Source organism: Artibeus jamaicensis, unplaced genomic scaffold, assembly GCF_021234435.1.
Source record: "Artibeus jamaicensis isolate MK-2021 breed Jamaican fruit bat unplaced genomic scaffold, CSHL_Jam_final contig_64, whole genome shotgun sequence".
Classification (NCBI taxonomy): domain Eukaryota; kingdom Metazoa; phylum Chordata; class Mammalia; order Chiroptera; family Phyllostomidae; genus Artibeus; species Artibeus jamaicensis.
Genome location: NW_026521911.1, coordinates 1,122,097 through 1,135,236, shown reverse-complemented (window position 1 = coordinate 1,135,236; position 13,140 = coordinate 1,122,097). Strand labels below are relative to the sequence as shown.

The 13,140-nt window shown below is 43.1% G+C and overlaps 2 protein-coding genes across 3 annotated transcripts in view; one reads left to right on the top strand and one right to left on the bottom strand.

The window, feature by feature from the left end:
* The window catches only part of ANAPC15 (anaphase promoting complex subunit 15), a 95,072-nt gene that overhangs the window by 54,553 nt on the left and 27,379 nt on the right, over positions 1 to 13,140 (top strand). The gene's annotated exons all lie outside the window — the stretch shown is intronic.
* LOC119042145 (folate receptor alpha-like) lies at positions 2,062 to 5,490 on the bottom strand. The gene is made up of 4 exons (XM_037135751.2): positions 5,401 to 5,490; positions 2,870 to 3,079; positions 2,607 to 2,742; positions 2,062 to 2,462 (listed from the first exon to the last, which is right to left on the bottom strand). Exons 1-4 carry the CDS (start codon positions 5,488 to 5,490, stop codon positions 2,182 to 2,184), a joined length of 717 nt encoding a protein of 238 aa, XP_036991646.2. The 3' UTR covers positions 2,062 to 2,181.

Sequence of the window (13,140 nt, the reverse complement as noted above, 5' to 3'; positions counted from 1 at the left end):
TATTGGGGTGTAATTTTCTTTTGTTGTGATGTCCTTCTCTGATTTTGTATCAGGGTGATATAGGTCTCGTAGAATGAGTTCAATTTTCAAGATGTCCAGTTTTTCTGGTTTTTTTTCCTGTGATGGATTGTGCTTCGGGTCCATAAAAGAAGTAAAAGATGGTAGAAGCGTCACACCAAGAAAGCTTGCGTACCACAGGATCTGAAAGTGTTTTTCCATTCTCTTCTAAAATTTTCATTGTTTTAGCTGTTATATTTAAGTCTGTGATTCATTTTGAGTTGAGTTTGTGTGTGGCATGAGTTGAAGGTCTACGTTCATCTTCCTTCACGTGGGCAGTCAGTTGTCAACATACATCGTCGGGCAGACAGTCCTTTCCCCCAGTGAGTTGCCTTAGCAACTTTGTCAAAAGTCAATTAAATATAAATATAAAGATTTATTTGTGGCTTTCAGTTCTGTTCCATTAATCTATATATATTTCCTTATGTCACGTCTACTGCTCTAGGGCATATTGATATGGAAAATTATTCATCTGTTCTGCAACCTTGTGACTCCCATGAACTTGAAGATGATAGATACAGAGTGGGATTCAGACAAGTATTTTTATAAATAGATCACAAACAGCACAATAGGCCTTTGATAAGGTACATTGGATTGAGGTGATTCCAATCTTAAATTTCACTAATTCTAATATATCTGTAAACAAATCAGATTTGTAAATAGTGTCTCTGGTTCTGTAGAGAATATGATACGTCCATTGGCCTTGTTCACAAGACTCTTAGGGTGGCAGCCAGTCAGCGCTTTGCTTTTCATGTTGATACAGTTTTTTCATAGGTTAACAGTTGATACTCCTCCTTTTAGGAGAAGTAAACCAAAAAAATTAATTTCTAACCATGGCCATGACCATGCCAGAAATACACTGACCAGAGCAAAATAGTCTTTGTACTAGTAGTAATCAGTTCTGTTGTCAAATATTCTGACTCCCCCTCCTTCCAGGCTCACATAGACTCGCATTTCCCTGGCCTTCTTGAAGTTAGTTATGACTGTAATGGGAACTGGCCAACAATATAAGTGATGGGTGGGGGTTTTAAGAGCCTGTATGGAATTCACCAGGTTCCCTTTTCCTGCCTGTGTGTGTGAAGTGTGTGAAGTGTGTGATGAGATGGACCCTCCACCACCCTGGTTGGCTGAGTGCCAAACAGAGGCCCCCTCACAACCCACTTTAATCACTGTAGCTTGAGCCAGAAATACCCGCTAGTTGGGTTAAGCCACTGAGATTTTAGAGATGGTATTGTAACATAACGCCGCTTATAACAACTGCTATAAACTGTACTTAATGCGAGATCACTGCCTAAAAAATCTGTCACGTCACTGGTCTAGAAGCTGTGCTAGGAGTGTAGGTTTGGGATCTAGTCCCAGCTCTGCCAGGACAGCTCAGGCCCTGTTCCTCTGCCCAGGTGTGGGTCCAGTATCCCTTCAAGATGCACGCACTTACCCCCCCACACTGGGGAGAGGGCTTGTTCTCAAGAGCCAGACTGCCTGGAGTGCAATCCCAGCTCTATGCAGAGGATAATGCTTTGGACACGCTCCTGAATGTATGTGCTGGTCTTCACATACATAAAATGCAGACAACAGTGTCTACGCCCTGTGGGAATAAGTACAAAGCATTTAGGACACTGCCTGGCAGGTAGCACTGTGAGGGTACTAGCTAGAGCAGGGCAGGGCTCTTTTGGACCCTTCACTTCTTCCCAGTCAGCCATCCAGAACGTGCTGGGCACTGACTGCCATTCCTCTCTCTTCTCCTGGACAGCTGAGCACAGGGCAGAATAGTCAACCCTGGGAGGCTTGCCTCCAATGCAAATGGTAAAACCCTGGGTCTAACTCTAGATCAGAGCTGACGTGAAAAATGAAACTGAAAGCTATAAATATGTCCTCAGTTAGAAGAATAGTTAAATATCTGAAAAATTCATAGCAAGTATCAGAGCTGGGAACTGACCGAGTCTCACTGACTTCAATCAATGGAAACTAGGAAGCAAAAGTCATACTCCCATTCACACCCAAACAGTTTGCAGGACACATGCGGGTTATATGGTTTATTTAAGCTGTGGACAGCTTCCAGCACAGGAGCTGAGCTGTGGGGCTGACCTGGGCAGGGATGTCCAGGTATCAGAAGGTAAAAGGGTTTCAGCTGAGCACTAGGAACAGCATGAGGGCCAGGCCAGACAGGACAGGCCAGACCCTATGGAGCCCAGCCCCATTCATGGCCTCAGCATAGAACCTCGCCACCTCCTCATTGGGGTTGCCCTGGTCTGGGTCGAACCACATCTGGATGCAGCGGCCGCTCCCTCGGCTGTAGTTGCTGACTTTGTAGGAGTGACTCCAGATTTCATTGCACAGAGCAGCGGGTGTGGGGAAGTAGAAATGAAAGGGCTGGCAGGCGCCCTTCACTGGGCACTCATTAAACCCTGTTGAAGGATGGAAGGCCTTTAGTTAGTACTGGGGTCAGAACTATCTCTGGTTCTGCTGGCCTCACAACTACCCCTCATACAGCTGTCTCCCTCCCACCCTCCCCCTCCCAATGCCTCCCTCCCACATGCCCAGGCCCTCACCAGAGATCCAGTTCCAGCCCTTGTGCCAGTCGGTCTTGCAGGTGTAGGAGGTGAGGCAGTCTTCCCACCAGCTCTCACAGTCCTCTCTGCACAGGGGCACGTTCAGGACCCGCTCTTTGCGCCAGCTCTGGTTCACCTGGAACATGTGTGGAGGGAAAAGGACTCAGACTCAGGATCCTCAGTGCCCAGCCCTGAACAGGCCCAGAGGTGGAGAGGCAGAGTGAGGAGATGTGTGGGAAGCAGCTGTGGGGAGGACACCACACCTGCTGGATCCAGGGCCCCAGGTTGGGGGAGCACTCATACAGGCAGGTGTCCTGGATGAAGTGGCGCTTGCAGGCGGGTTGCATGGGGCCGCAGTGGTCCCAGTTGAATCTGTACAGGTAGGAAACATCCTTATGGGCTTCCTGGCTGGTGTTGACAGAACAGCAGGCGTTCTTCTTCCAGGGACTGCACTGAGTGGGGAAGACACAGGACTAAGTTCTTTCCTCAGCACAGCCATCTCCTCCATTCTTGGCCCCTGTGTCCCAGTAGGGCGTCCAGAAGAACACTCAATGGGGAGGCACCTGTGTCTGGAGGTTGGCAAAGCAATAATATATTGAATCTAACAGAGAGTAACATAGGGGATGTGGGCAACCTGGGGAACCTCACAGGGGGAGTAATTATTATTTGTACAGCTCTAACAGTTTACAAACATTATTCAAGTTATCTATACGACTCATTTTGCATCCAGCCAATATTAACAGAGGGCTTATAGTATATCAGGCACTGAGCTAGGTCCTGAGAATACTACAATGAAAGAAACAGATCAAGTATCTTCTCTCATGTTGTTTATGGTTTTCCTTCAGGGGTGAGAGAAAACACATAACGTTTACGCCTAGAAAACAGCTTTGCAAAGTCCCCAGAGCTTTTGTTCATCTTCTCATCAATCCAGTAAAAAACATTATTATAGCAATTTTACAGAGCGTAAGTAGCTGAACCCCTAGGAAGTGGTGGGGTTAAGATGCAGGACAGGGTGCTCAGGAGCCTGGTCCCACATTTGGTGGGGAGCGGAGGTGAAGGGAGGTGGTCTGGCTGTCCTGGGGCTTGGAACTGCAGATGAGGGGCCTCCAGATAGGTTCTGAAAGCAAAGCAGGAACAGAGGGGCAATGATCAGCACACAGGCCTAAACATGGGCCTGACTGAGGGGGGGAGGCTGTCCTAGAGAGTTAAATTCAAGGCAGGAAGATGGAAGAAGTGGTGGAGGTTTCTGTCTAGAAATTACTATTGGCCATGACTCAAGAGCAGGGTGATCATGGACCAATTGCTTCCATTCTATGAGATGTATTCTAGTTCCCAGGGTCACGCGAGACGGGAGATGTTATTGGTCTGGGCACTCAGGAGAAATTAAGGAAAATCCATGAGGGTGGGGCTGAACCAACGGCTCTCCAACAACCTTGCCCACACCCAGTGCAGCTAACACAGACCATGCGTGTAGGCCTCCCCAACTTCACCGCGCTCTTCCTTGGATGTCCCACCTCTTGGTCATCCTGCAAGACCCCATGCACCTCATCCCTGACCTACCAGCCAAGGTCAATGGTTTCTTCCTCCAAAAGATTTAATATAACGTAAAGTGGGGGTTCAACAAAAATAGCCACTCCTACATAACCATGCCCCCCCCCGAATTACAATAAGCTGGAGGAGGTACTCCAGAGCATCCTTAAAAGTACTCTTTGGAACTTAAAAAGATCTAAAAATGACATGATGGGTAGACTTTCAGTTTGGGAAGATGAAGTGGTTCTGGAGATGGACGGCAGTCACCCCGTGTTGTTGCACAACCATGTGAGGGTACTTGAGGCCGCTAACTGTCCACTTAGAAATGCTTAAAATGACAAGTTTTATGCTGTGTATATTTTACCACTCACACACACACAAAGCAATGAACTGATTCAGATGACTCAGAAATCATGGGGCTGCTGGGCTTTCTTCTCTTCACTTCAAGCCCTGGAGTCGGTCCGTGCCACAGCCTTTCCCTGAGAACACCCAGCCCTCTAGCAACATGAAACCTTGTGGGGAGCAGGGGAGGGGGACAGAAGGAATGAAATACTGGCATCTCTCATAAGTTTGGAGTTCAACTTCAAGTTCAGACTTCCTAAACTGCTTCCAGGGGCCTTACCTATGACATGGGAACTCTGGCTTTCCCTCCATTTCTCTGTGGGCTGTGGCCCCACAGATTTGCCACTGCTTGGATGTCACCCTTCAACCTGTGTACGTGCTGTCCTCTCCTGGGCTGTCCCTCCCAGCTCTGTCTTCCTGGAAAACTTATCCTTCAATGCCAAGGCTGATGGCCTGTTTCCTGGGAAATCTTCAGAACCTAATGGGGGTGGGAGACCTGGCCAGTTGTATGTGTTTGCTTCACAGAGCCTGAGGGACCGGTCTCTCCTCCTGCCTTACCTCTGGGCCCTGGGGGCTGGCACATAATTAAACCTGGGAAAGTTACTGCTTTTCCTCCCCTCACCCTAGTTAATGATTAGCCTTTCAATTTCCACACGTAACTGTGGCCTCCCTGGGCCTATTTCCTCATTTGTAGAGACTACCATCCACCTACCATGTAGGCACTTTGGGTACATTCTTTGATAAGATGTGTGAGGAGAGCACTAGGGCCACAGTGGGTCCCCCCCATTGGTGGCCCCGCAAGGGAAGGCTCTCAGGATAACCTTAGCCACCATCACCCCCTCACAGTTGATCTTCCTATCAACCTACTTCTTCCCTTTTTAGAGTCAGTCCTTTTTCCACTCCGACCCCGCTCCATCCTTACCTGGTCATGAAGCTTGTCCTCTGGACCTGGATTTTTCTTGTGGTACACTTGGCACCCATGCAGACGTTGAACAGATCCATCCTGTCCCATAGAGTCCTGGGCTGAGCACCCTATGCAACAGTCACCAAAGCCAGAAGCTGCAACTGTGCCATCCACCAGGCCATGTCTATCTGTTCTTGCCAGAAAGCCACAGTCAGAGATACACAAGGCCTAAGAGTCACCAACCATAGGACCCTTGGTCAGACTTCTTGTCTCCCTCCCAGACCCAAATCTTCTGTCCTCCCCACCCAGTTTACCCCACAGAGCAGCTAAGTCATACAATGAGGGGTCTGGGCTAGATCCTCCCTTGAGGGTACTTCAACACTAGCTTGCTCTGTGACCTTGGAGGTTGCCTACACCTCTTCTGGGTTTCACCAGCCAGTACTTCATCCACGATGGGAAATGCCTGCCAGCTTGGCAAGTCCTGTCAAATCCGCTCAAGAGAAACCACAGGGCATGGCTTGCCAATGGGGGTGGGGAGTGAAACAAGGGGCACCAGCCAGCCTTGGCAGCTTAGTGGCTTTTAGACACCCAGACTGCCAGTGGGGCAGACAGGGAACCTGTTCTTGGGCCAGGTGAAGGCCCCTGAGTTGTTCAGTTATGGTCCCAGACTAGGCACAATGGGGGTTGGGAGTGGGGTTGGGAGGACAATGTGGAGAGCCCTGAGAGTTCCAGCCCAGACAGCCAGACTCCAGTTCCTCACACCTCAACAACCTATCTTCCCACAGAGGGGTCTTAGGAAGTTCCCAGGGCAGTCAGCCCTAGATCTAGGAGATGGCCAGCAGAAAAGGGGCATGTGGAAGAGGGGGCCAAGCTGGAGCGCTGGGCAGTGGGGGCACCAGAGGAAAAGTCAGCAGAGAATCCAGCCTCCCAGGAAACCTATGAGAGAACCAACCTTGCCTCCTACCCCCACTTCTCCCTCACCTGCCTTTACCTCTGCCCTCAGCCCACCTGGGAAGGTAGAGTGTCTTCTCACTTTCCCACCCCCTTTTATAAACCCATTCTGACTGCTGGATCAGCCTCTCTGTCAGGGAAGGGAGCAGGCTTTGTCTAAAAAATAGCACAGCTGTCTTCTAATAAGGGAGGGGCCGCTTAAATAAATTATGCTACATCTACCCAGTGAGATTTAATCTGCTAGAAAAGAATGAGAAAACTCTTGCTGTCTGAATATGAAAAAGAAATCTCCAAGTGTATTGTTTAGTGAAAGAAGAAAGGTGCAGAAGGCTACCAAGAGAATGCAATTTTTGTTTGTGAAGAAGGAGGAGGGAGTCCTAGGGCTGTGTGTACCAGAAGTCTAGGATGTTACCCCTTTTGTGGCATTCCTGGTTCTGTGTGTAACTACAGATTGTTACTGATGATATTATAAAAGTAAACTTTTATATCTTAAAAAAGGGAGGAGGGAGAACATATGTGTTTTCTTAAAATTCTGAAAAGGTACAAAAAATCCTTATAAGTTGTTACTTATGGGGTGAGTGCAGGATTGGGATGAGACTTTCCTCTTTGAATCATTCTATGCCCTTTTTTTTTCCAGTAACAGTTGACACTTAATATTATTTTATGTTAGTTTTAGATGTGTAGCTTAGTGGTTAGACATGTATGTAATTAACAAAGTGACCCTTCAGATAATTCTAGTATTCACCTGGCACCACACATAGTTATTACAGTATTATTGACTATATTCCCTTGTACTTTACACCTCACAACAATTTTGTAACTACCAGTTTGTATATCTTAATCCCTTCACCTTTTTCACCGAGCCTCCCAACCCCACACCCCTCTGGCAACCATCAATTTGTTCTCTGCATCTATGAGTCTGTTTCTGTTTTTGTTTGTTTGTTTATTTTGTTCTTTAGATTCCACATATAAGTGAAATCATATGGTATTTGTCTTTCTGTGTCTGACTTACTTCACTTAGCATAATAGCTTCTAGGTCCATCCATGTTGTCACAAATGGCAAGATTTTATTTTTTATGGCTGAGTAGTATTCTATATGTACCACGACTTATTTATTCACTTGTCTACTAATGGGCACTTGGGTTGCTTTCATACTGTGGCTGTTGTAAATTATGCTGCAATAAACATAGCACTGCATATATTCCTTTGATTTAATTTTTGGGTTTGTTCAGATATATACCCAGGAGTAGAATCACTTGGTCATAAGACAGTTTCATTTTTAATTTTTGAGGACCCTCCATACTGTTTTCCACAGTGTCTGCACCAGTCTGCATTTCCACCAACAGTACACAAAGGTTCCCTTTTTTCCACATCCATACCAGCACTTGTTTGAGGATTTATTAATGATGGCCATTCTGACAAGTGTGAGGTTGTATTTCACTGTGCTGTTTCTTTGCATTGTTCTGATAATTAGCAACTTTTTGTATGCCTATTGGCCATCTGTATGCCTTCTTTGGAAAAATGTCTATTCAGGTCCTCTGCCCATTTTTTGCCCATTTTTAAATTCTTTCTTTTCCTCTCTTTATTTCTCTCTCTCTCTCTCTCTTTCTTTCATGTTAAGTTATTTGAGTTCTCTGTGTATAAATGAATTTTGGATATTAACAAATGATCAGATGGATTGTTGGTGAATATCTTCTTCCATCCAGTAAGTTGTCTTTTTGTTTTGTTAATGGTTTCCTTTGTTGTGCAAAAACTTTTTAGTTTGATGTGGTTCCATTTGTTTATTTTTTCTTTTGTTTCTCTTGCCCAAGGAGATATATCAAAAGCAAAAAAACTGCCTATGTTTTCTTCTAGTTTTATGGTTTTGAGTCTTACATTTAAGTCTTTAATCCATCTTAAATTTATTCTTGTATATAAGAATGTGGTATAGGTTTTTTTGGGGGGGGGTTGCATGTGTTTGTCCAATTTTACCCAACAGCATTTATCAAATAGACTGTTTTATCCCATTTTACATTTTAATGAGAAAATATTTATTTGATATTAAACTGGTAAAAACATTTGAAAATCTAGTCTTTTTTTCCTTTTTATTGAATTTATTGAGGTGACACTGGTTAACAAAATTACACAGGTTTCAGGTGCACAATTCACAACACACTATTTGTACAATGTATTATGTGTTCACCACCCCAACCATTGTATACTCTCTTTGTCATACATTAATTGACCATATAGGTGTGGGTTTATTTCTTGGCTCTTTATTCTGTTCCATTGATGTATGTTTTTATTTTTATGCCAGTACCATGCTGTTTTGATTAGTATAGCCTTGATAGTATAGTTTGATATTATGTAACATGATACCTAAACTTTTGTTCTCATTTTCTCAAGATTGTCATGGCGATTTGAGGTCTTTTGTGGGTCAACACAAATTTTAGAATGGTTTGTCCTAGTTCTGTGAAAGATGTCATTGGTAACTTGATAAGGACTGCATTGAATCTATAGTTGGTTTGGGTAGTGTGGAAATTTTAACCACATTAATTCTTTCTCTTCGTGAGCATGATATATGCTTTCATTTATTTGTATCTCATCCAATTCCTTTCTTTAATGTCTTATAGTTTTCTGAATACAGGTGTTTTATGACGTTGGTTAAATTTATCTATATGTATTTTTTGTTGCAATTGTAAATGGGATTGTTTTCTTAATTTCTCTTTCTTATAGTTTGACAGTGGTACATTAAAATGCAATTGATTTTTTAATATTTATTATGTATTCTCCTACTTTACTGAATTCATTGATCAGTTCTAATAGGTTGGGGTTTTTTTGTGTGGAATCTTTAGAGTTCTCTCTATATAGTATTATTTCCTCTGCAAATAATGACAATTTTACTTCTTCCTTTTCAATTTGGACATCTTTTTTTTCTTGTCTGATTGCTGCAGCTAGGATTGTTAATACTCTGTTAATAAAAGTGGTGAAAGTCTTGTTCCTGCTCTTAAGGAAAAAGCTTTTAGGTTTCCCCATTGAATATGATGTTAGCTGTGGATTTCTCATGATGCCCTTTATTATGCTGATATATGTTCATTCTATTTTCACTTTGCTAAGAGTTTTTTATCATAAATGATTGCCGAGTTTTGTAAAATACTTTTACTGCATCTACTGATATGATTATATGATTTTATCCTTTGTGTTATTTATAAGGTGTATGATGTCAATGGATTTGCTGATATTGGATCAAACTTCATCCCAGGCATACATTTCATTTGATCATGGTATATAATCTGTTTAATGTATTGCGGAACTTGGTTTGCTAGTTTTTTGTTGAGGATTTTTCCATTTATGTTCATCAGGGATATTGTCCTACAGATCTGTATGTTTTTTGCTTTTATAATGTCTTTGTCTGATTTTAGAACCAGCATAATGGTGGCCTCATAAAGTTAGCTTAACAGCCTTCCCTCTTCTTGAATTTTTAGAATATTTTTGAAAACAATAGGTGTTAATTCTTCATTGATTGTTTGCTAAAATTCACCTGTGAAACCAGGTGAATTTCCAGTCCAGGACTTTTGATATTTTAAATTATAGTTTCAATTTCATTGGTAGTGATTGATCTGTTCAGATTTTCCGTTTCTTCTTGATTCAGTCTTGGAACGTTGTATGTTTCTAGGAATTTATCCATTTCTTTCAAGTTGTCTTGTTTGTTAGTGTACAATTTTTTATAGTATTTTCTTATAATCTTTTTCTATTGTGTCAGTTGTTACTTCTCCTCTTTTATTGCTTTTTTACTTCTTTTTTCACTTTTTAAAATCTATTTTATTGATTATGCCATTACGGTTGTCCCATTCCCCCCCTTCATTACTCTCCACCCTGCACACCCCCTTTCCCCCCATTCCCTCCTCCTTTAGTTTACGTCCATGTGTCACAAGTTCTTTAGCTTCTACATTTCCCATACTATTCTTGCTCTCCCACCGTCTATTTTCTACCTACCGTCTATGCTACTTATTCTCTGTACCTTCTCCCCCCTTCTCCTCTTCCCACTCCCCTGTTGCTAACCCTCCTTGTGATCTCCATTTCTATGGTTCTGCTCCTGATCTAGCTGTCTGCTTAGTTTGCTTTTGTTTTAGGTGTGGTTGTTAATAACTGTGAGTTTGCTGTTCTTTCACTGTTCATATTTTTTATCTTCTTTTTATTAGATAAGTCCCTTAACATTTCATATAATAAGGGCTTGGTGATGATGAACTCCTTGAACATGACCTTATCTGAGAAGCACTTTATCTGCCCTTCCATTCTAAATGAAAGCTTTGCTGGACAGAGCAATCTTGGATGTAGGTCTTTGGATTTCATGACTTAGAATATTTCTTTCCATCCCCTTCTTGCCTGTAAGGTCACTTTTGAGAAATCAGCTGACAGTCTGATGGGGAGTCCTTTGTAGGTGATGGTCCCCTTATCTCTTGCTGCTTCTAGGATTCTCTCCTTCATTTTAATCTTGGATAATGTAATGATGATGTGCCTTGGTGTGTTCCCCTTTGGGTCCACCTCCTTTGGGACTGTCTGAGCTTCCTGGACTTCCTGGAAGTCTATTTCCTTTGCCAGATTGGGGAAGTTCTCCTTTATTACTTGTTCAAGTAAGTTTTCCACTTGTTGCTGTTCTTCTTCCCCTCCTGGCACCCCTATAATTCAGATGTTGGAATGTTTAAAGATGTCCTGGAGGTTCCTAAGCCTCTCCTCATTTTTTTGAATTCTTGTTTCTTCATTCTTTTCTGTTTGGTTGTTTCTTTCTTCCTTCTGGTCTACTCGATTGATTTGATTCCCAGTTTCCTTTCCATCACTGTTGGTTCCCTGTGCATTTTCTTTTATTTCACTTAGCACAGCCTTCATTTTTTCATCTAATTTGCGACTAAAATCAACCAGTTCTATGAGCATCTCGATCACCAGTTTTTTGAACTGTGCATCTGATAGGTTTGCTATCTCTTGTTCACTTAGAAGTATTGGCTCTGGGACTTTGAGCTGTTCTTCTGCTTGAGCCATAATGTTTTGGTCTGTTCACACCTGTTATGTGTGAGGGGCGAAAGCTTAGGTGTTCACCAGAGCAGGTCAGCCAGGCACTGGGTTGTGACTGGGGACGAGGGAGAAATGGCATTTTTTCCACTTTCTCTTAGATTTTGGTCCTCTCTGCTGCTTCCCACAAGCAAATTGGGCCCTTTTAATACTGGTTCCCAGATGGGTGGGCTTGTGTACTTTCTAGGACCCTATGGGTCTCTCCAGCAAAGTCTCCTGCAAGGCTAGGAGCCTCTCGTGGCACCTAACCCCTGAAAGTTTTTCCAGTCAGTGCTTTTAGGCTTTAAATACCGTTGCTGGGGCCCTGGGTTGTGTGGTCTGTCTCACTTACCATTTTTTTAAAATTTATTTATCTTTAGAAGGGAAGGGAAGGAGAGAGGAGAGAAATATCAATGTATGGTTGCCTCTCATGTGTCCCCTGCTAGGAACTGGCCTGCAACCCAGGCATGTGCCCTGACTGGGAATTGAACCATGATCTTTTGGTTGACAGGCCCGTGATCAATCCACTGAGCTATACCAGCCAGGACTCACTTACCATTTTTAAACCTGCCTGGTTTCTCTGTGCACAAATGTGTGTTTGCAGTCGACCAGCCGCCTTGCGAGCCTTACTGGGTTTTCCTCCAGCATCTGCCTGGGTCACCAATCACCGCCTCTTCCTGACGGGACCCCTTTCCACCAGCTGTCAACTCTGCCCCTCTTACCGATCTGGATGAATGGTTTGTTGTTGTCATACTTTGGTACAGTTCAATTTTTCTGTCAGACTTTGGTATAGTTCAATTTGGTCGTATTTTTGTTTCTAAATTTTTGTTGTCCTTAAATTTTGTTGTGTGAGAAGGTACAGTATTTCCACCTACACTTCCATCTTGGCCGGAAGTCGTGTTTTTATTTTGATTTGTCTCAAGGTATCTTTTAATTTGTTCCTTAATCACACTATTAAGCCATTCATGATTTAGTAGCAAGTTATTTAGCCTCCATGTGTTTACACGTTTTTCAGTTTTTTCTGTAATTGATTTTTAATTTTATACCATTGTGTTCAGAGAAGATGCTTAATATGATTTTAGTGTTCTTAAATTCTTTTAAATATTTTATTTATTTATTTTTAGAAAAGGGGACAGGAAGGAGAAAGAGTGGGAGAGAAACATCAATGTGTGGTTGCCTCTCATGCGTCCCCTGCTGGGAACTGGCCTGCAACCCAGGCATGTGCCCTGACTGGGAATTGAACCAGCGACCCTTTGGTTCACAGGCCCGCGCTCAATCCACTGAGCTATACCAGACGGGGCGGTGTTCTTAAATTTATTGAGACTTCTTTTGTTCCCTAACATGTGATTTATCTTGGAAAAATGTTCCATTTTCACTTGAAAAAAATGTATATTCTGCTTTGGGGTGAAATGCACTGAAAATATCAATTAAATTCATCTGGTCTAGTGTGCCATTTATTTTTTAACTAAATTCTATTGATTATGCTATATAGTTGTCCCAATTTTTCTCTTTGCCCTCTTCCACCCAGTACCCACCCCCATGCCCTCAGGCAATCCCCACACTATTATTCATGTCTATGGGTCATGCATAGGTTCTTTGGCCACCTCCATCCCCATGGCTATTCTCTAATCACCTATTTGTGTTTCTTAATGCCCTCACCTCTTTACCCATTCCCCCATACCTTCCTCCTATCTGGAAGTCATCAAAATGCTCTCCCTATCCATGATTCTGTCTCTGTTCTTCTGGTTTGCTTTGTTTTTTAGATCAATTATAGATATGTAT

What these genes read in the sequence shown, in the direction of transcription:
- LOC119042145 (XM_037135751.2), bottom strand. Translation starts at nt 5,490, where the DNA reads ATGGGACAGGATGGATCTGTTCAACGTCTGCATGGGTGCCAAGTGTAC. An exon ending in AGGACAAGCTTCATGACCAG is followed by an intron (nt 3,080 to 5,400) that starts GTAAGGATGGAG and finishes GAAAGAACTTAG; the next exon opens with TCCTGTGTCTTCCCCACTCA. An exon ending in GGGCTGGAACTGGATCTCTG is followed by an intron (nt 2,463 to 2,606) that starts GTGAGGGCCTGG and finishes ATCCTTCAACAG; the next exon opens with GGTTTAATGAGTGCCCAGTG.